The 21,407-nt window shown below is 41.3% G+C and overlaps 2 protein-coding genes across 2 annotated transcripts in view; one reads left to right on the top strand and one right to left on the bottom strand.

Moving 5' to 3' along the window:
• The window catches only part of GSR (glutathione-disulfide reductase), a 19,063-nt gene extending 9,693 nt beyond the window's left edge, over positions 1-9,370 (top strand). Inside the window, exons 7-13 of the mRNA XM_035140701.2 lie at positions 35-134; positions 2,639-2,725; positions 4,342-4,503; positions 5,079-5,190; positions 6,532-6,663; positions 7,595-7,728; positions 7,983-9,370. Coding sequence (XP_034996592.2) covers positions 35-134; positions 2,639-2,725; positions 4,342-4,503; positions 5,079-5,190; positions 6,532-6,663; positions 7,595-7,728; positions 7,983-8,132 — 877 coding nt within the window. The 3' untranslated portion in view covers positions 8,133-9,370. The remainder of the gene's footprint in view (positions 1-34; positions 135-2,638; positions 2,726-4,341; positions 4,504-5,078; positions 5,191-6,531; positions 6,664-7,594; positions 7,729-7,982) is intronic.
• On the bottom strand, positions 8,847-21,407 carry PPP2CB (protein phosphatase 2 catalytic subunit beta). Its single transcript, XM_035140702.2, has 7 exons — positions 21,007-21,407; positions 18,228-18,437; positions 17,913-18,086; positions 16,394-16,483; positions 13,517-13,678; positions 10,589-10,707; positions 8,847-9,505 (listed from the first exon to the last, which is right to left on the bottom strand). The coding sequence occupies exons 1-7, from the start codon at positions 21,106-21,108 to the stop codon at positions 9,433-9,435; spliced, it is 930 nt and encodes a 309-aa protein (XP_034996593.1). The 5' UTR covers positions 21,109-21,407; the 3' UTR covers positions 8,847-9,432.

The following is a 21,407-nucleotide window of genomic DNA, read 5'->3' as shown; positions in this document are numbered from 1 at the left end:
GTGTGATATGGCTGAAAACCCATTATTCTTTCAGGCGCAGTCTTGTGGTCGGTGCCGGATACATAGCTGTGGAGATAGCTGGCATTCTTTCAGCCCTGGGTTCCAAGACGTCCTTACTGATACGTTATGGTGAGGTAAGGCACACTCCCTTTTTCCTTGTCCTGACTGCTTTGCTCTATATTGGCTAATGCAATAAAAAGCAAGGCTGGGGTTCTGTTGTGCACGCTTTTAATTCCTTGGATTGATTTAGCTGGGCAAGGAAACACTCATCCGGCACGATGGACACACAGGAAGACTGTGCCCAGAACTCTGAGTAAAAAGCCATCTAAAAGTGAGTCAAAGGATGATTCATTCCAAGATGCCAGTGGTTTTCAACCAGTGTGCAGTGTGCTTGAATGGTAGTCAGGGGTGCCGTGGGCAACACTGGCCTCTGTCTCTCTTTCCTTCCCCCCCTCCTCTAGCACCCTCTCGCATCTCTGCCTCCAAAAGCTTGCCCAGCTGGTTGTTGCAGCAGCACTGGCTACAAGCTCCCTAGGCGAATGGTGCCTCTGGGGCTGGCCAGGGGGTGCCGCAGAAAAAATGTAGTTGGTCAAGGGAGCCGTGGACTCAAAAAGGTTGAAAACCTCTGCAAGAAGCTAGACTCTGATTTGCCAGCTGAGTGGAACCTCTCTAGCTTTTCTCCTCTCCCAAGGAGCTACTTTGGTTCTCCAAAGCTGCAAGCAAGACCCTTACTTAAATCCCTGGCAGCCGGCTGCATGCAAACCTTCTCTTGCCATTGCTATGAGACATCCAGGATCTGTCTGCTGCAAGACGTGGTATCTCTTAGCACTGGCTAATGGGACCCTGTTACTTGAGTTTTCTAGCTGTTGCTGTGTCCAGGCCACAGGTGCGGCCTCTGTAGTCCGCTAGCTAGGATGCACTTTCCCATTGCAGTCAGGCTGCCATGCTCTTCCGGTGTCCGTGCTGTGTAAAGTGGAGAGCTGCAAGTGCTTTTAATTCACAGTTGTCTTAGGGGATGAGGAAGAGGAATTCCCAATAATCCAGATCCAGGCCAGAAACCATCTTGGCTGTGAGTTCTGGAAGGCCTGCTCCCTGCCTTGCAGGCCTTTTCCCACCTGATCTGGAGCCCGGACTGACTCCAGCCACAAAAGCTAAGACTCTTGGGCTGGGGCATTATTTAGTATGTTTTGTTGAGGGGGGTTGTTGCTATCAGTATTGATTTTTGTATCTTTATTTTAGATCTTACTATGATTTATGTGGAAATTGTTTAATTTGATTGTATACAGGTGAAACTCTGAAAATTAGAATATTGTCGAAAAGTGCATTTATTTCAGTAATGAAACTTAAAAGGTGAAACCAATATATGAGATAGATGCATGACATGCAAAGCAAGATATGTCAAGCCTTTATTTGTTGTAATTGTAATTATTTGTTGTTAGGCGGGTCAATTATAAATGGACTGTAATTAATGAAATGTAATAGCAATGTTTATTTTTGTATTATTGTAACTATTTGTTTTATTACTGTGGAATTTCCAAAAGAAAGCATTTGTAAAAATAAAAATAAAAAATAGTAAGTTGCATTACTGAAATAAATGCACTTTTTGACAATATTCTAATTTTCCGAGTTTCACCTGTATTTTTGATGTTTTATTTATTGTTTATTACTACTTTCATTGTTCACAATTATGTAATTTTAGAATGTTGGAAGCCACCTTGAGCATGGTTTGAACTATGGAAAGGTGGCATACAAATATATATATAAGTGCATTATTTTAAGTTGGGGAAGAGGTTTTAACTGATATGGATGGATTGATCAATCAATTAATGTACCACACCCCTTCTCATTTCTTGTGAAATTGACCTGCATTGTAATCTGAAAAGCAGCAAACCTTTGCCCAGGTTCCTTCTGGGCAAAAGCCTGAGTGCAATAAAACAAGGAAAAAATAATGCTTAAGTGTTTATATAATGTTGCTGAATGTTCAATTCACATTATGTCTTCAATAATCTGTACAGTACAACACCTCTGTAAAGTAGGCCAGTGTTATTATCCACATGTTGAGGGTTTGGGGTGGAGAGGCTTAGAGAACTGTGGTTTTGTCAGTTGCCCTTGCTAGGTTTACAGCCTGGTGTTAGCCACTACTATTTATTAAATGTATTTATACAGTGGGACCTCGACTTACGAGCTATTTGACATCCGATGTTTTCGAGTTACGAGCGGAAAAAGTGGCCACGTGCCTACGATTTTTCCGACATCCGAACGGAAAACCTGTTTGCGGCTAGATGCAGTTTCCTCGACTTACGAGTTTCTAGATGCGGTTTTCTCGACTTACGGATTTTTCTGTTTCCAATGCATTCCCCTATGGGAAACTGTGTTTCCGATGGGAAACTCGACTTACGAAGTTTTCGACCTACGAGTGTGCATTCGGAACGGATTAAATTCGTAAGTCGAGGTCCCACTGTATATTGTTTTTCACGTGGACCTCAAAGCGGTTTACGGGAATTTCTTATAAAAATGCAGTGATATGGAAATTACAAGCATTCAGAAAAAGATGTAACTGCTAAACTTGCTCTCTTGAATGAGTTATGTGGATATGCTATGTGTCTGCACAGACTTATTTAATTTTCTTCCTGGGCAGGTGCTGAGAAACTTTGATTCATTGATCAGCTCAAACTGTACTCAGGAGCTGGAAAATGGTGGTGTAGAAGTCTGGAAACATTCCCAGGTATTATCTATGTACTGTATCATTTTCATCATCTCTGTGTGCCTATATTTAGGGGGGGTATTGTTTTATTATTTTCGTTTTAACTATTTACTTGTGTTTTTCCTTTGTATTTTATCTTGTGTAGCACCCTGAGATCCTGTGATGAAGGGCGGTGTATAAATCTAATTTAAAAATATAAAAAAATGTGCATTTTTATTGTTTTTGTGGGGCTGAATGATTCTATCTCCTATCGGGGCAAAGTATGCAGGGATGTTCCCATCTTGTCTTGCTGTTGTTTGTTTTAACGGATTAATACCTTTTATTAAGCACCAGTTTGAGGAACTGTGCTTTAATTTCTTCCATGAGTGGTATTATACTTAATGAGAGGAAGTAGGAAACATGTAACAAAATACTCCCCCACCCTCCTTTTTCTTCAACATTGCCCATGCTGCTTCTCTTATTGGTGTATTTATAGCTGCTTTTAATAGGGCTAGTAGCCCGATCATAGGTAGAAAAACAGAGCTCCTATTTATTGCACCTTGTCTGGTACATTTTGGGAAATCAAGGCTGAGTACCGATACCAGTCAGTCACACATTCCGTATGAAGAAAGGTTGAATTCTGCAGCTTGCATTAATTATATTATTTGAAGGTGGCATCTGTCTGTCTCGGGGGACAATGAAGAGCGCCTCCTGGGGTGAAATCAAATTGCTGGAGAATTGCAGCGCCTGCTGTGGCTGCAGAAACCAGAAACTCGTAACTGCTGCCTCTCGCATTGTTTCTGCTGCATTAGCAGCACCAAAGTGACTTCTCTGTGGCACAGGCCTGGGCTCCCTCCCCTAAAAACAAACTGGACACTGTTCATAAAACACATGGCCTTACATTTTAAATTTGATATAAAACTGGAAAAGGCCAACAACAATTAGGGCAGGTTTCGCACTTAACATTTTTTAAAAAAATCTATCTTGCATACTTTTTTCCATAGTACTTCTTTTGCATAATTTATTCTGCATGTTTGAAGCACAGGAGCAATGCATGACACTCCAACCTCATCCTCCGATCACTGGAAAACATAATTGGCCATTGCTGCGACTTCTCAAAGATTCCTGCAGCCCTTGTTGTTTTTCTTCAAATGAAATTAAGAGATCCCAAGGAAGCTGGTATCTGTGCTGGTGCAACATAATTGTGTTTTTCTCTACAGAATTGTGGCAGGCACGTAGCCATGGCTATAACTTGACATGTCAAATCTAATAAAGAGGTTTTAAAAAAAGATACTATAAGAAATTGTGAAATAAATACAGTACCTGTACTTACGCGCATCTCTGGTTACGTATCCTTCGGGATACGCATGCAGCAAACCCAGAAGTATTTTTCTGGGTTTCACCATGTGCGCATGCACAAAAGTGCTCTACCGTGCCACGCACGTGTGCAGAACAGGCACCTCCGGTTGCGAAAACCTCGGGATCTGACTGGAGCTCCAGAACGGATCCCATCCGCAACTAGAGGTACATCACTGTAGAACAAATTTGAAGCAGGCAATCGGGTTGAGCCCTAAAATCCACCTTCCTTGCAGCTATTCTTTATGGTCATTGTATGTACTATTTTGCTCTTTGTCCTCAAGTCTCCTGTTTCTCAACAGGTCAAGTCGGTCACAAAGTCACCTTCAGGACTGCTGTCGGTAAATGTAACATCCTCTCCTCCAAGTCAGAAACCTACCTTTAAAACTATTGAGGATGTTGATTGTCTGTTATGGGCCATTGGTAGAAAGCCAAACACAGAGGGGCTAAATCTTGACCAGCAGGTGAGCAGGAATTATTTTATTTCTTTCAGATAATGTGGGATTTTGATACATTACATATAGAATCTGGATTATATGATAGTTGGCATCGTGTTGTGGTTATGAGTGGAGCTGCAGTGTTTAGTCAGTTAAAAACTAATTTTGTTCAGCTAGAAAGCTGTTCTGATTAGAGTATTAAAAAGAATGAATAGAAATACGTATAAAAAGAGCAGACCACCATATTAAGTAACAATTCCTCCACCCACCAGCAAATATTTTATGCTAACCTACATTTTTTCATAGGATTATTGAGATAATACATGCAAAGCTCTGAACATAGTAAATGTCATTTAAATGTTATGGAAAAAATATCCCACATAGCTCCTGTCACTAAGCACGCAGCTCAGGCCTGACTCCTCTGAAATGGTTCCGTGTGTTTTGTGTGCTGAGGCTACGTGGGAATAAAAAGGCATCCCTTCCCTTAATTTTTCTGAAGAGTTACACAGCTTAGAAATAAAGAGATGAATCAGTGCTGTTTGTTTTGGATACTCTTTCCCCAGAATGTCATGTTTGACTTAAACTATCCTTTCCATTTTTAGAATATTAAGGTAGATTCTATGGGTCATATTATTGTTGATGAGCTCCAAAATACCAGCAGAAAGGGGATCTACGCTGTTGGAGATGTATGTGGGAAAGCTCTTCTTACACCAGGTAACATTAGTATGCTAATTTGCTCAAAAGGCTTCTATAATGTTATGGGGAAACCTGGGCACACTGCACCAAAAATAGCGTGGGAGAGGAGAACAGGAAGGAAGATGGGGAAGTAATCAAGTGGTTGCCTGGGGATCTTTTTCTGCTCATCAACTTCTCTGGGTGCTATACAAAATACTACCGCCTTTTGATTGTAGTAAATCTACTGCATCAATAAGGTCTGGGTGTGACCTCTTAGCATCTCCCTTATCTCTGATTTCTGAAACACTAGCAGAAAATTAAAGAATTGTGTGACAATGTGACTTGTTAGAAGTCTATCAGGTTTGCCTTTAGATCTGCCACACTAAGTAAACAATACATAAGCTTTTTAGTTCCCCGTCATATGGAGAATAATTGATGCAAATTCTGGAGATGAGATGAAGTTCTAGGCCAGGAACAGGGAACCTTTGTTGTTGGGACTCCAGCTCCCATCAGCCCTAGCCAGCATGGACAATGGTACTTGTAGTTCCGCAATGTCTGGAGGACCAAGTGTTCCCAATCCCTGGCAAATTTAAAACTCACAGATGTTGTTGGGACTCCAGCTCCCATCGGCCCTAGCCAGCATGGACAATGGTACTTGTAGTTCCGCAATGTCTGGAGGACCAAGTGTTCCCAATCCCTGGCAAATTAAAAACTCACAAATCACTGGGTCTGGTTGTTCAGGCATATCAACAAGTTCTTCAGGCGTAACAAGCATGGGGAATAGGGGTGATCAAGGAGACCTTTTGTTAAAGTTCTTCAACGAAGGCTCTTGAGTAGACATGGCAATTGTGGGATAAGGCAAGATGCCCTCTTACGGATCAGTAACTGGTTAAAAATCAGGAAGCAAAGAGTAGAAATAAATGGGCAGTGCAATGGAGATGTAAATACATGCAGCTCCCTTTTTACACGTGTTTAGTACATGTGTGACTGTGTATACGTGCATTGTGCTGAACCCAGAACTGACCTGGAAACGTAATAAAGACATCACTAATAGGGTGGGGACAGAAAGGGGTATTTGCAGGCTTTTTCAATGGGTTTCAATTATATGTGATTTCACCAACATTCGCAGTGCCTCGGGACGTAACCCCTGCGTAAATTGGGGGCTGCCTATACTTCCCCCATGCAGCTGCATCCACTGGATCACTTCATATGTAAGCATACCTGCACTGGGGCAGATACCACATTTTAGCATGACTACCCTACGCCATGTAAATTGGGGGGGGGGGCGCCTGTACTGCATGCATCCGTTGGAGGAGAGTGGCAATGGACACAGTTGCCTGCTACTATGCCAGCTGACATGCCTAAATTTCATTCTTACAGTTGCAATAGCTGCTGGAAGGAAACTGGCACACAGGATTTTTGACAGGAAAGAAGATTCTAAACTTGACTACACCAACATTCCTACTGTGGTCTTCAGTCACCCACCTATTGGAACAGTGGGACTAACAGAAGGTAGGATCTTAGGCCTTGTTGTCTTGCTTGTTCCTATGGCTCAGTGAGCAAAAGAAATGGCGCTGTAACCTTAAGCATTTGTGACATGCAATACCATTCTATCCTTTGCTCTAGGACATTTTCTGCCAGTGGCTTGGCAAGGCTATATAAAGAACAAAAGGTTGTGCCTACATTAACACATTGCAGATGCTAAGTAGAATTTAGAAACTGGCTGTAGAATTGTATGCTTCATCCCCCTGATCCTCCTGAACCTCAGTGCAGAAGACATTTTCTTAATTTGTTCAAAGCATAAAAAACAAAATTAGTATGTAAAATTGGGACTGTTAAACATGAAAGGTTTAAGAGTTGCAAAATTGGCAGCCAAGGCCCTCTAAACCAGAATGGGGAACCTGAGGCCTTTCAGATATTGCATGGCCAGTGGTTAGGGATTGTGGGAGCTGTTTGATTACAGGAGGGGGTCACCAATCTTTTTTGGGGCCAGTGGGCATGCCCTGCACACGGAGGAGGGGTGGAACCTGCACCAGCCGCTGCATACTGTATTTGCTTACAGAGAGATGCTATTTGCAGATCTCATCTGTTCAGAACTGGAGGTGTGTCCATCTTGACTTCTACTGAAATGTGGGCATGCTTGAGGTAGTTTCAATGTAGGAGATGCCAGCCAAGTGTGAATGGCAACTGAGTAGAAAAGTGTGTTGTGAAACACACACCCAGACTACAACAGCTGGAGGGCTGCAGTTTCCCCATTCTTGCTTTGTAACATCTGTGTTTAGACACGTCGAACACTTTCAAAAAATTTAGTATAGCAATTCCGACACGTCTAGCCTCCCTTTTGGCCTTTAAAGCAAGGCAATTATTGCTGTGCTTTGTGGTTCCTTTTCCTTAGCTATGTAGGCTATATGCTTATTTTTGTCTTACTGTTTGTCTGTTTCAGCGGAAGCTAGAACTACATATGGAAGTGAGAATGTGAAAACCTATACAACTTCTTTTTTCCCAATGTATCATGCTGTAACTAAAAGGAAAACAAAGTGTGTAATGAAACTGGTGTGTGCAACTAAACAGGAGAAGGTGAGCAATACGGGGAAGAATAAAGATTCTGTGAGCAACTAGTCTGTTTATACTTATTTAGACACCACACATGGCTCTACTTTGTGCAGAACTAGCAAATGGAGCAATATTGGAGAAGGAGAACACTGTAAATATAAGCCTATTTTTATTGATGGAGAAAGCTGGTTTGGGGAGTCAATGAGATGTCTTGAGTATTAAAGCACCAATACAAAACCAAAGCCTTAATTACATGTTATTTGTTGTTTGTTTTTAAGGTGGTAGGCCTTCATATGCAAGGATTGGGATGTGATGAAATGCTTCAAGGCTTTGCTGTGGCTGTCAAAATGGGAGCAACAAAAGCAGATTTTGACCAGACAGTGGCCATCCACCCAACATCTTCTGAAGAACTTGTTACACTTCGTTGATTTTTTTTATAAGGTGCCTAGATGTAATCTTCACAGAATCATGTTCTCCCCTCTAATTCAATACAAGATTAATTTGTCTTTTCTTACTGCAACTGAACTGTAAATGAAATCTGCAGCACTGGGATAATAATACTCAAAGAATAAAGTTGCCTTAAATCATCTTAACATTGTGGGATGGAATTGTCATTCAATTCTTACAGAAGCTTTTAAAGTGATTATTTTGGAGTAAACCAAGTTGTGGTGGCAGAGTAAATATTAGGAGAAATTACAACTTGCAGAAGAACTAAGTTTATAAAAGGTACCAACTATAAGGAAAAATAGGCAGCGTGTTCACCCACATTTTGTTAAGGTAATCTGGAATATGAATTTGAGCTAATATAATTTTACATAAACAGAACAAATTAACATTTTACTTCATTATGAGGGATATAACCACCGTCTTATGCAGCATATCAAAATGTGAGTTCTAAATATTTAGTTGCAGATACTAACTAGCATGAAGTAATGATATAAACTAGAAAACTATTAGCTATTACCTTTATACTACTATGGAATGAAGAGTGAGTGCAAACAGTCTCATACTATGTTTGTGGCCCTGGCCCTACGTGTTTAGCTGTCAGATATTTAATGCCAAGAAGCAGTATTCCAACAAATGATAAATCCCCTATAATGAATGAGAAAGAGAAATTATTTCATTTCAGTGTACCTATCTGATTGGAGTAATGATCTGCAAGTTTATTTGCTGAAATACATCAAATAAGATGCAAGCACTTTGACAAATATACAGAAAAAAGGTAGGATCAACACAGAACAGTAATCTAGCTTAAATGGAGGGAAAGCTTATGACAACATACTCCCAAGAGGAACTTTCTTCTGCAGTTAAGTTACTTATGTCAATAAAATAGAGGGCGATAGGCGTAAGAAGGAAGTTAGTTTGTGCATTTTTCTTAAACTTCAAAATGTTAATACATGCCAGTTAAACACTACAACTAAAATTTACAAGTAAGCATGACAGGGAGATGAGTTTGTTAGTTACCTTTCCTCTTTGAATAGTCCAGAAGAAAACAATTACTATAGTTACAGCAGGCAAACTGGCTGTTGGACTGGCTGATAAAGGATTGATTAGTGCGTTGAAGTCCATCTGAAGTTGTGCTCAAAAGCTCATCATCCTCATTATGGCACAGTTTGGTCCATGAAGAGGCTTTACGCTGAGACAGACCTCAACTTATCACAAATTGTTGCTTTTCAAAAATTGCCAGGTGTACTACTACTGATCAAGGTCAGGCTGAGGAAGAGATGTTTATAGGAAGTAGTCTGGGGTACGCCGAGTAACATGAGGTTCTCCACGGCGAGGCGCTGGATCAAATTGAAGACTGTTAAAAGGAAAAGGCTGATTAAGTGCTTTGTTGCATTTTTATTAATTAAATCCCATACCTGCCCTCTCCCCACTCTCATTTCCACGAGTTCCATTCTTAAGCTATTTTATTGCAGGATGTCAAGCCAATAAAGATCATTCAGATTTGCCAAAACTGAAAATATTTCAGCCAAGGGTTTAGGATTTCAAGAGGACAATGTTTGTGCTTGCTTGACTACGGTAGACAATTACCCATATTTCACTAAATGGTATGCAAAATTGAATCAAAAAAAGGGAAATTGTATTTTTATTAACTGCAACAAAGGTTATCAATATTTCAGTCATCATTTACCATACTTCCACCCGCTATTAGGGTTTGAGCAGGAAAAGTTCCACTGAAATAAAAATGGACTCATTTAGCATTGTTTTAATCATGATTTAAAATTCTGTCCCTACACTGAAAGTGACTATTTTGTGGTGTAATTATCAAATTAATGTGTCCTGTTCCTTGATTAGACAAGGTAGCAATTTAACTTGAGTGATGTTAAAAACAAAATGCAGTATTCTTTAACATACTTTCAAAAAAACTTGTTTTAGCTATCATTTTCTGAACATTAAGGCCTAGTTTACACATCACACTAAGCCTTGGAATGTGAGTTTTCCTCCTCCCTGGCCTGTTACTGAACTAAGCCATAACTTCACATGTCACCCAAACCTGTGGTTTAGCTCTCTGCAGCTTGACCGCAAGCTGTAACCAAAGTTTGTCCTATGGGTTATGGCTTGTAGCTTGTCCAGGTGAGCTAATCCCAGAGCCCAGATTTTGACAACATGCTGAGCCAAGTTTTGTCCCGCTCAGTAAAGCAGAAAGACAACTCGAAAGGAGCAAAGTGGCTGCAATCTCCTCTCCGCGAATCCACACATTTGTGCTAAACCATAACTAGGCTTCCAGCATGATATGTAAACTAGGCCCATGAGATATTCTTTAGAGTTCAAACTGCCAAAGTGGTGTACTCTATAGAATTCACCAACACTTAACACAAGGCAGAGAATTTTACCCCTTGCAACCCCACCCCAATTGTTAAAACAAGCTAATGTTTCTTACAAGGAATATTTTAAAGTGTCATCTAGTTCCATGATAGCAGCCTGGTTCCCACAACGATAACAGTAATTGGGTGCACTGAAAATGGTGACCACATTCCGATCATGACACCAGTTGTAACCCTGCAGGGGGGGAAAGAAAATGCTTTCAGTGAAAAGTCTCAACCAATTTCTTCTTAAAAAGGTGTAACAAGATTAAAATACGTAAGGCCAATAACCCCATGACCCTTAGGAGGGAGATCCAGGGGTCATAAAGGTAAAGGTACCCCTGACAGTTAAGTCCAGTCACGGACGACTCTGGGGTTGCGGCACTCATCTCGCTCTATAGGCCGAGGGAGCTGGCGTTTGTCCACAGACAGCTTCCGGGTCATGTGGCCAGCATGACTAAGCTGCTTCTGGCGAATCAGAGCAGCGCACAGAAACGCCGTTTACCTTCCCGCTTGAGCGGTACCTATTTATCTACTTGCACTTTGACGTGCTTTCGAACTGCTAGGTGGGCAGGAGCTGGGACCGAACAACAGGAGCTCACCCCGTCGCGGGGATTCGAACCGCCGATCTACTGATCAGCAAGCCCTAGGCTCAGTGGTTTAGACCACAGCGCCACCCGTATCCCTTCCAGGGGTCATAGGAAGCATCTAATTCCCTTCTCTGGCAGCAGAAAGCAAGCTCTGATGCCCTTCCTCATTGCTGAAACTTCCACAACTCCCTGGTCAGGGGTGAAAAAGAGACATGCTGGGGATGGGCCAAAAGACTTTGATCTAATGCATTCCCAGCCCCCTGACAAGTCCAACACCAGGGACTAAACTACAGCCCAGGAGCTGAAAACTTTATTCCTTTCTATCTCCCTTGCATTACCGTGTTTCCCCTTTTTTAAGACGTAGTCATTATATAAGCCATAGCAGGATTTCTAAGCAATTGCGCGATACAAGCCATACCCCGAAAATAAGACATACTGATAGACCCTTCACCCACTAGCAATAACCCCCCTCCTGCCAGCCAACTCCCCCCTTAAAAATCTCTCCCCATTTTGCTGTCGCTCCACAGACACGTATTTCCTTTAAAAGCTTGTAAAAATGCACCGAACAGCCGTAGCTGCTGGCTGCCGAAGCCTTGTGATTTCCCTTCCCCGTTTCTGAGAGCATTTTTTTAGCCAAGCTGTGTAAGCTCTACTTGGTGAAGGGGAGAAAAGTGGGGTGGGGAGGAGATGAAGGCACGAGGAAGAAAAGAGGGGCGATTGAAGAATGCAAAGGCTGTTTTCCCTTTTAGGGAGAGACCTCCGTGCGCGCGTCTGTCTCTCTCCCCCCCCCTGCGTCTCTCTCTCTCTCTCTCTCTCTCTCTCTCTCTCTCTCTCTCTCTCTCTCACACACACACACACACACACACACACACACACACAGCCCACCTCTCGCTTCCCCCCACCTTTCCCTAAATTCCCTTCCATTCAATGCACGTTGATTTCCTCTTAACGGGAATCTCCCGTGTCTGATTGTTGTCTCATTGCTTTTACCGGGCATAAAGCAGCCTTTTAAAAATCCTGCTGCAGTTTTCTTTCTACCTTATGCTGCTTGGTTGTCTGTGGAGCTGCCCCTTTAAGGATTTGTAAGTAGTCTGGATCGCAGTCCTTGCCTTGGGGACTTTTATTTATTTATTAAGGACTTTTTCCTTCGCTGTTTGCGAGCTGCTAAAAGGAGCTGCTAAACGCTGCTTTACACAAAAGTTAAATTGCCGGTCCTAACAACACGTGCTTCCTCACCTCGCTGGCTCAATTGCTTCTCAATTGCTACCATTTACCAAGTCAGCAATCTTAATTGCTGCTTAGCTGGCTTCTTTGTTCTCAGCAGGTAGCTTCTTTGCTATCAGTGATAGCACTGCAAAGTGCTATGTTGTTGGAACTTCAGACAGTCTTGCAGTCTTGGGCAGCTGGCTGGTAGAGATCCTTACTTGCTTTAGGTATAGGCTACTGCTAGGACTGTATCACACAGATAGATTCCATTATACTGGTTTAGATTTAAGAAGCTCCAGTGTAGCAGATTGCTATTAAGTGAGTCCCCACCTTGGAGGAGAGAGAGAGCAGCCCTTCGCGAACATCCCAGGGCCGGGGAGAGAGGGCTGCACCAGGGACGCACACACCTCCCTTCCCTCAGACTCGTAATAAAAATACCGGTACCAGTAAGACATCCCACCAAAAATAAGCCACCCTGTGGTTTTTTGAGAAAAAAAAGTAATAAGACGGTGTCTTAAAAAGGGGGAAACACGGTAGTCCCAATGGTAGGGCAATAGTTTAAATAAAAAGAAAAGGACGGAGTAGCATAAGACTGCTCCTTTGTCCTCCCTTTCACAGTGCTGGCACAAGCCCAGCAGGACCATCTTTGACTCTCCCTCCCCACCACCTTAGGAATTCACCCTACCTTGATTTATATATTTTCACTGGTACAAAACAAACTATTTCAGAGTCTGAGCAAACATGCTTTGCACTGTCTCAATGAATGTACTAATTATGTTCAAATGCAAACACCAATTTTTACATCTTTAAACATTCTCTATAATTCTTGTGGTGAATTACCAAACCCTATCCACTAGCAAATTGGAAAATGTAGGATGCTCACTTGAAATGCCCCCTTAAAATTAATTTAGTATAAACTGAAATCAGTCACAGAGACGTTAATACTACAGGATTAAGTGGCAAATAGGCAAATAAAGTTAATTGAACGATATATTTGTGACACATGTAAACATTTTTATTTACTCTGAATAGTGTCCTGATAATTCTTGATGAATACTATACTAATTTACACCTTGTAAGATACAGAACATTTTTGGTGCCTACTACATAGCACAAAAATTCAAGATGCTGAGACTATACAACCTTTCAAAAAAAGACATACTCTCATTTTTAAGCCTTAGGTGGCTAGATGCAACAGAGTAATTATACCTCCATTACAAGCTGATGAGCACGAGACACCAATGTAAGCCCATTGGCATGGTTAAATGTTTCAGAGATATCTTGACCAAATGTATAGCCAGCACCACGTGGAGAAATCCCCCAGCCACCACGATCATCTGGATCTGACCATAACAGATCACACATTGGGCCCTGTTCAAAGAAAATGGTACAATCCATTACATAAGGGGGGAAATATTGCAAAAGGTAATTTTAAAAGTGTTTAGCTCCTGGATCTCTTAAGTATATTGCATATTCTATATAATAAAAACCTTTTACAGATAAATAGGAAAAGTTGTTTGTTGCAGTCTTCAGGAATTTGAAAATGACACCTAAGAAAGAAATGAAACCTCTTCAGAGAAAACAAGTGTGAAAATCAGAGAAGTGAACAGTATCAATAGGAAACCCCCCCACCCAACCCCCCCTGTAAAAGTGATGAGAAACTTAGCAGATGAGTTTGGCAATCAAATAGGTGTATGAAGTAAAAGCATCAAAACAAAATACATACATCCCAAGCCAAAAAGAAAAGTTAACACCAGCAACAAACACAGATGGAGCAGAAAAACTAAAAGCAGGAGGAAAAAAATATGACTATAAAAAAGCATACTAGGAAAAAACAGGAAAATATAATTGAACGTCACTGTATGTGAACAATACCAAATAAAGCATGTGCGTGTATCTGGCAAAAGATCAAATTGAACAGAAAAGCCACACTGCTGTTTAGAGAAAATTGGTAAAGAAAAAGTGTAATTTCGAAAACTAGGTTAAAAGGACCAGAGGCAGTAAAGGCACTGAGAAAAGCTAATGCAATTCCCAAAAGGAAGAACGGAAACCAGATGACAGCAAAACAAAGAAGCAGAATCCAAAAGAACAGCTGAGGGATGCCAGATCCTGCAAGATCAGCTCTTGCATGCAAAGTACCTAGGCATAATTCCAGTTTCAAGCACACAAACGAAATGTTTTAGTTAAAGGGTCTACACCCTTACAATGTGAAAGTTATGCACAATTTCAGAACTGACTCATCTAGCAAACTTTGCATGACAACAGCACCAGTTTAAAATGTTCCTTTCATATATATATATATATAGCACTGTAGATGCACGTACTGTATGTGTCTCTTTTAAACTACATAGTCATTGTGGTGCAAACAGAAGGAGCCATGATCTACTTTGCAGCTCAAACAAAACAGAGCTACAAAAAGTTTATGCACTGATTATAGTAAAACATTCTAAACCAAGTGTGTGCGGTAAACTTTCAAAGCCAGGTTACAGGCATAATCTCAACTTTCTAAAGTAATTAACACCACAATTTTCAACTAATGTATGGACATACAAATTATTATTTACAAATGCCCAGAATAATTCAATTTATACAAGACAATAGCCCTATTCAGGCATCATTTCTGCCAAGGTCCCTGCATGACTCTGTCTACTCCCCCCACCCTCACTAAGGTCTGAATGAGCTTCTATCCTCACTTATTCAAGCACGTTTAGAATTCTCATTGAGATTTCCCTGCTTAACTTGGAAAAGCTGGGTGTGCCTGAGATGCTGGGGTCTGGACCAGTCCACATATCCTTGTTCTCCCTACATATGTTGGAATGCAGATGCTAAATCCTGATGCAAAGTGCTTATAGGAAAGGGGGTGCCAACTGCATAAACTTCTAGAGAAGACCTACAAATTCTCAACCTCCTCAAAAAGCTAGTCCTGCTCTTTTAAAGCATATTTCAGCTGCAGCAAAGTACTAGCCACTTTGTAAAGTTACAGGAGAGCAACTCCAGTTGCTACAGAACTGTTGTTATCTAAGTGCATTCTGTGTTGACTAAAATCCAGTGCAAATGAACGAGTCATGTATCACTGCCACGAGTGCACACAATAAACCATTTGGGAAACATCTGTGTTAAGAAGTATTGAAGATATGTGGTCCATGGCCTTCTCTGTGGTGGTGTCCTGACTATGAAATGCCTTCCTCCCGGAAACAAATCAGGCTCCAATGCTTTTGACATTCCAACACCAGGCTGGGCAAATATGAATATTACCCCACTGCTACATTTCACACTGTGAAATTTAATTTTCCATTTTTACCTGCTTTCATTTAATTAACTAGATGTCAACCACCCTGAGGTCTTTGAATTTAGGGAGAGCTGAAAAAATATTATTCGAACAAAGTATCTATACCACAAATTCAGGGCTTGATATACACCCAAGCTGTGCAGATGTTTTGTTCTTACAGACCCTATTATGGTAAACTATAAAGTAGAAGTTCTGGTCTGTTCATTTTCTAGTCATCCAATTGAATTCATACAAGTTTTAATCAACTGATTAAATTTACACATAACAAAAATAGTTCTGTAGAAGAAAAACACTTGGTTTTTAAGATTGATCAGAGCTTGCAAAATCTTAAAAGGCATTTCCACACACACACATGCAACAGGGAATGCCTCATACTGTATAATTCTATACATGTCTACTCAGATGTAAGGCCCACAAAGGTCAACAGAACTTTCTCAGGTACATAACTAGGACTGCATCCCATTTTTATAAATACTAGAATGAAAAATAATTCAAAAGGTTAAAGATCTGCAGACTAATTAAGGCAACCAACACGTTTTTTAATCAATTAACTGATCAACTGCATGTTGCAACCCTTTTATCTAGCTATTATATTTGCCTGATTCAGTTCAAAGATATGATACTATTTGTTGTTGTTTAGTCATTTAGCCATGTCCGACTCTTCGTGAGCCCCATGGACCATAGCACACCAGGCATGAATAGGGTATGATACCATACCCTATTCTATATTTAATGTATATATTTGCCATTCAATGTATGCTGTACTCTGAATTACAATGCATTTTTATTTATATTACCTCATGTGGAACTTCCTGCAGACGATCAAGAGCTCTAATATGATCCAGTGTATCTATAGATGGGGAAAGACCTCCATGGAGACAAAATATCTGAAGAAGAATAAGAACCAGAATAAATGTATTATGTGCACTTGCAAGAGGTTGTATTATTCGTTCTCTTGAGGTATTTGCTGATACCAATAACCAATTCTTATGCTACTGTCGCAACATGCACTTGACAATGAGCCTTGTGTGTTGCTTTCTTTCTCAGTTTTTGCACAAGGAGAGAACAGAAATTTCTACCGAAGATTTAAATCACCAGCTTGTGTGATTACCTAAAACAGGTTTTTCATTGGGCCACTTTAGACGCAACACTAAAACCATTGTTTAGGGTTACAATAATAAGCTCCAGTGAGCCTCAAACTCAAGGTTCCTCCCTCCCCCTTCCTCTTCAGCTGCCAGGAGTTTAGAAGTTTTGCTTCTGCTCTCAACGCAGCTTGCATTAAACCTGGACAAGCTATAATTAATCTTAACAATGGTTTGCTGATACAAGTCAACAAAAAGCCAGTTTATGAAGCTGACTTGATTCAATTAACTATGGTTAATAATAATCACAGTATATCAGCACCCACATGATCACCGTTAACCATAGTTTGTCAATAAACCCAAACAAGTTTCACAAAAGCAATCAATTTAGTAGCACAATGCTAAAAATGTGGCAAAATGCATTAACATCTAAGCCCGCATAATACAGAGCAAAGCGTAACAAAAACAATTTCCGCCTCTGTGAATATAGTTGATTTCATAGCATTTCAACAATCCCCTTCTATCTGCATCATCTAGAGGTGGGAAATAAAGAATATCAAGATCTTAGGACTTTTTAAATTGCTCCTTTGCTCTAGAGCAGGCGCCCCCAAACTTCGGCCCTCCAGATGTTTTGGACTACAATTCCCATCATCCCTGACCACTGGTCGTTAGCTAGGGATCATGGGAGTTGTAGGCCAAAACATCTGGAGGGCCGCAGTTTGGGGGTGCCTGTTCTAGAGTGAAGGGTCACTTCAACCAATAAAACTTTTGTTACATAAGCACTTCTATACTCAAGCCAAACTCATTTTAAATTCCAATTTAAACAGCACCAGAAAGCGATCAATTTTTTGCACAGTGAAAAGTTCTGTAGCTCACTTAATGGCTAATCTTTTTTTTTTTGTTCTAGGTCAACAAAAAGTATCAACATTTCTTAAACTAGAGTTTCTGAACTCCATACACAAGTATGTTTCACACTTCACAGTATTATCTGTAAAATGCAAACAATATGTATTTTACACCGAACAATTCAAATTAAGGACATGAAATTTAAGTCATTAGTATAGGGCAGTACTATTACCACCAAATATGAAGGCAAACCCACATATGGGATGGAATGCTGGGCTGTCACGATTTCCCTTTCCCCTCCACACATCTGCATCATTCTTGGTGGTGGTTTTGAGGTTTACTGAAGCCAAGCTTTTTTATGAGTATCACTAAAATAATAGTATCATACCTGCCCATCAACTAGAGCTGTAAGTGGAAGATAGTCAAACAGATCTGTGAAATACTTCCAAACATTGGCATTTCCGTATTTCCGTAGACATTCATCATAGAAGCCATATACTTGTGTAATTTGCCTGCTTTCATGATTGCCTCTCAGAATTGTAATGCGTTCTGGGTAGCGCACCTAGCCATAAAGAACAAACACATGTTGTAATGATCCATCAGCTGGTATCACCATTATACTCCAGGTGGCATGGAGCTTATCTCATTGCAAAATGTTTACTAAGCATATTTTAATCTAAAACCACAGGAGTCAGAACCTTACCTTTAATGCCACAAGAAGACTCACAGTTTCCACTGAGTAGTAGCCTCTGTCAACATAATCTCCCATGAAGAGATAGTTTGTGTCTGGTGATTTCCCGCCAATTCTAAAGAGCTCCATAAGGTCATGAAATTGACCATGGACATCCCCACAAACTGTAACAGGACAACGTACTTCCTGAACATTTGATTCTTTTGTAAGTATCTCTTTAGCCTAATATGAGAAAAAACAACCAATCAGATTTGAAACCAAAATATATTCAGTTTTCTCATGCAAATGTAAAGAAAAACTGCTGCAACAGAAGATCTAGTGTCTGTCGATCATCTTCATATGATCTACGTTCAAACCCCTGTTCAATCAGCTATGAATTCATCACATTGTTCTCAACAAGTTACACACACCCAACCTCACTTTCTCATCTGTAAACTGGAATTAGGGCAACCTATGCCTTAAGATTTTTATGGGGTCAACCCACACTAAATCAAAATTAGGAGAAATATAGCAGCTGACAGCAACAAAGTGCAGGCAGGTCCATTACGGTGATGAGGCACCACCACATCAACCTCAAGTCTGCCGCTACCTGCCTGCCTTCTACTTACAACCAGTCCAGGGACTGGCCCCAGCTGCCAATGTCCTCCTTAATCTCAGTGTTGCCCTTGTTGAACTCAATAGGAAGGAGGATGGGGGCAAAATTAGAATTAATTGGCTCTGCCTGTAACTGGCTATGGCGCCACCCTATTGTTTGCCTCCCTGAAGTCTGCCCTACAAGTTCCAATGGGCACCAGTCACAACTCGCATAACGTTTAGGAATTTCCCAGGTGTTCAGGAACTACCTATTATCTCCTGTTTGCAAGAATAACCAACCAAACCCAAAACTCCTACCCAACCCCCATTTAAAACAAATGCAAGGCCCTACAATGTTCAAAAAGCACTTGCTTGACACTTTAGGATGTGTTTATCAACGCCAATAAAAATTGTATTGCTAAGCAAAATCAATATTCTTAAAACTATCATCCTGGGTGCACTCCACTTCCAGACCTATCATTACTGCAAGCAGCAAACATTATTAAGAAGTTTCCGTGATCTACTTTGGATTATATAATATTAATCTCATTTCAATTCCATAAATCATGCAAATCCTTCATTTTTGTATAAATTTTAGTGGTAAATATGCTAGAAATGTGGACTTCAGGAAGCCATTTCTTCAATGTTTTTGCACTAATTTATGCATATTTCTGATTACAGAAACCTATTCAGCCCTGCAATTTTAAAAATTCTGATTTCAAAAGACATACCAATAAACTAAGATATGATAAAACTCAAGAAATAAGCACACTGTGGCTCCTTGTTAGCTGTAACTACACAGCTTTCAAAGTCACACTCCTGATGGCTGGGCAACTACGTCTATAATGCCAAGTGTAATGGATGCTGAATGTTTAGTTTAAAAGTGGGGGTAGTTCTGTTTCCAATAATACAGAGCACTGCAATCATTACATTATTGTAATATGTGGAAAGCATGTACAGCTGTTTTCCTAACAAAAAGAAAAATGGAGACATTATTTGTACTGTTTAGGCTGCAATCCTATACACACCTACCTGGGAGTAATTCCCATTGAGCAGGTAAGTATAAGATCACACTGTTAACTCTATATTATCATTGGCTAGCTTGAGCCATGAAATAGTATTCAAGAAGCCTTCTGTGAGGGAAGCGGCCCAAAACTTCTGAAAGAAGTCAAATTCAATCAGGCTTCTTTGTATTCAACCTTGTGAGGGGAAGGAAAAGCAAGTAACCTACTGGTAGTTCAGACAAAGAAACTAGAATGTTCCAAAATTTTCTGGATCAAGGTGTGCAAAACAGTGTGGAAAACCCCATCGCTGGAGGTAGAGGAATATACAGAACTGTGTCACAAAGCCATTTTTCTTCTTCAAAGTGACAAAGCACTTTAACAAAGTAGTGCTATTTGGGCTCTAAAAAATGTATGATACATACATTCAAAATGTAGTGACCACACAAGCAATGCATCATCCACTGACTACTTGGGGTGATACAGTACTGTGGCTCATACCTGGATTATAACAGAACCCGCTGTTGTGGATGCGTACTCTGTGGGTCAGTGTGTAAGTGATGAGTGGCAATAGCAAGCTCTTACTGCAGGAAATCCGGTGCTGAGAGCATCGTGGTTTTTTTGTTGTTGGAAAAAACAATACAGTTGCGGTCATCTGTCTGTGGCCCCCACCCTTCACAACACTTCCATCTCCCGAGTGCATGGGGAAGAGTGAATTGCAAACGGAGAATTACCTACAATTCTAAAGTGCCCTTTGGCTAGGAGCACAGCAAGATTTCAAACCAGGCCCCAGGCACCAAGATCTTAACAGTGCTAAGAATGATGAGGATGGAGAGAAATTCGCAGGGAGCAGAGACAACCACAGTCCAAGAAAGGCAAAGCCTAGGTTTAAAGTATGACATTGACACACTCCACCGGTTTCATTCGTCGACTGTCAGCTTTGCTTTTAATCTAAATGCTATATGCAAATGTCTTTTTTGGGGGAGGGTACTTTTACACAGCCGTAGGCAGCCCTTTCAAGAGAACTCTGAGCCTTCTCAAAACTGTCTCCTTGGTTTCTCAGGACCCGTTTTACTGGGAAAGGGAAAGTCAAAACGTTTTTCCCGAGTCATTTTCTTCTCTCCCCCCCCCGTCCTCCTCTTAGATCCATGTACGGTTTTTATTTCGGTAGGATCCGGCCCCCGCCCCCCCGTCTTACCCCACCCAACGTTACGCACCTTCTCACAGAGGCTCCGCACTTGGCTCTCGCTCAGCTGCTTGCACTCGTTGAGCTGCTCTATCCATTGGTCCAGCTCCTTGGTGAAGCTCTTGTCCTCCATTCTGGCCAGCCGCCCGCTCAGTTGTGGGAGAAGGGAGCTGCGCCGGGCGGCGTGGCCAGGGCGGCGTGTTCCAGGCTGGACCGGCCCAAAGGGAAGGAAGGAAGGAAAAAGGAAGGGGGGAAAAAACACAAGCCAACGGTACCGAGGGGGGCAGAGAGAGAGGGGGAGGGGAGGGGGAGGCCCGGAACAACGGTCACAAGCCCAACGGCCCGCCTAGAGAGCGCGCGCGCGACACAGGCCCAAGCCTCACCCTCAAGTCCCTCACCCCCCTCTCTCCCTCCGGCACCGTGTAATGGCGG

The sequence above is a fragment of the Zootoca vivipara genome, chromosome 16 (genome assembly GCF_963506605.1).
Source record: "Zootoca vivipara chromosome 16, rZooViv1.1, whole genome shotgun sequence".
Taxonomy (NCBI): domain Eukaryota; kingdom Metazoa; phylum Chordata; class Lepidosauria; order Squamata; family Lacertidae; genus Zootoca; species Zootoca vivipara.
This window is presented reverse-complemented; position numbering and strand designations above follow the sequence as displayed.

Excerpts from the sequence above, each read along its gene's own strand:
- PPP2CB (XM_035140702.2), bottom strand. The coding sequence starts at position 21,108 with ATGGAGGACAAGAGCTTCACCAAGGAGCTGGACCAATGGATAGAGCAG. Across the intron at positions 18,087-18,227 it reads GTCTTCTTGTGGCATTAAAG|GTGCGCTACCCAGAACGCAT; the intron begins GTAAGGTTCTGA and ends CTTTATGGCTAG. Across the intron at positions 16,484-17,912 it reads CAGCTCTAGTTGATGGGCAG|ATATTTTGTCTCCATGGAGG; the intron begins GTATGATACTAT and ends ATTCTTCTTCAG.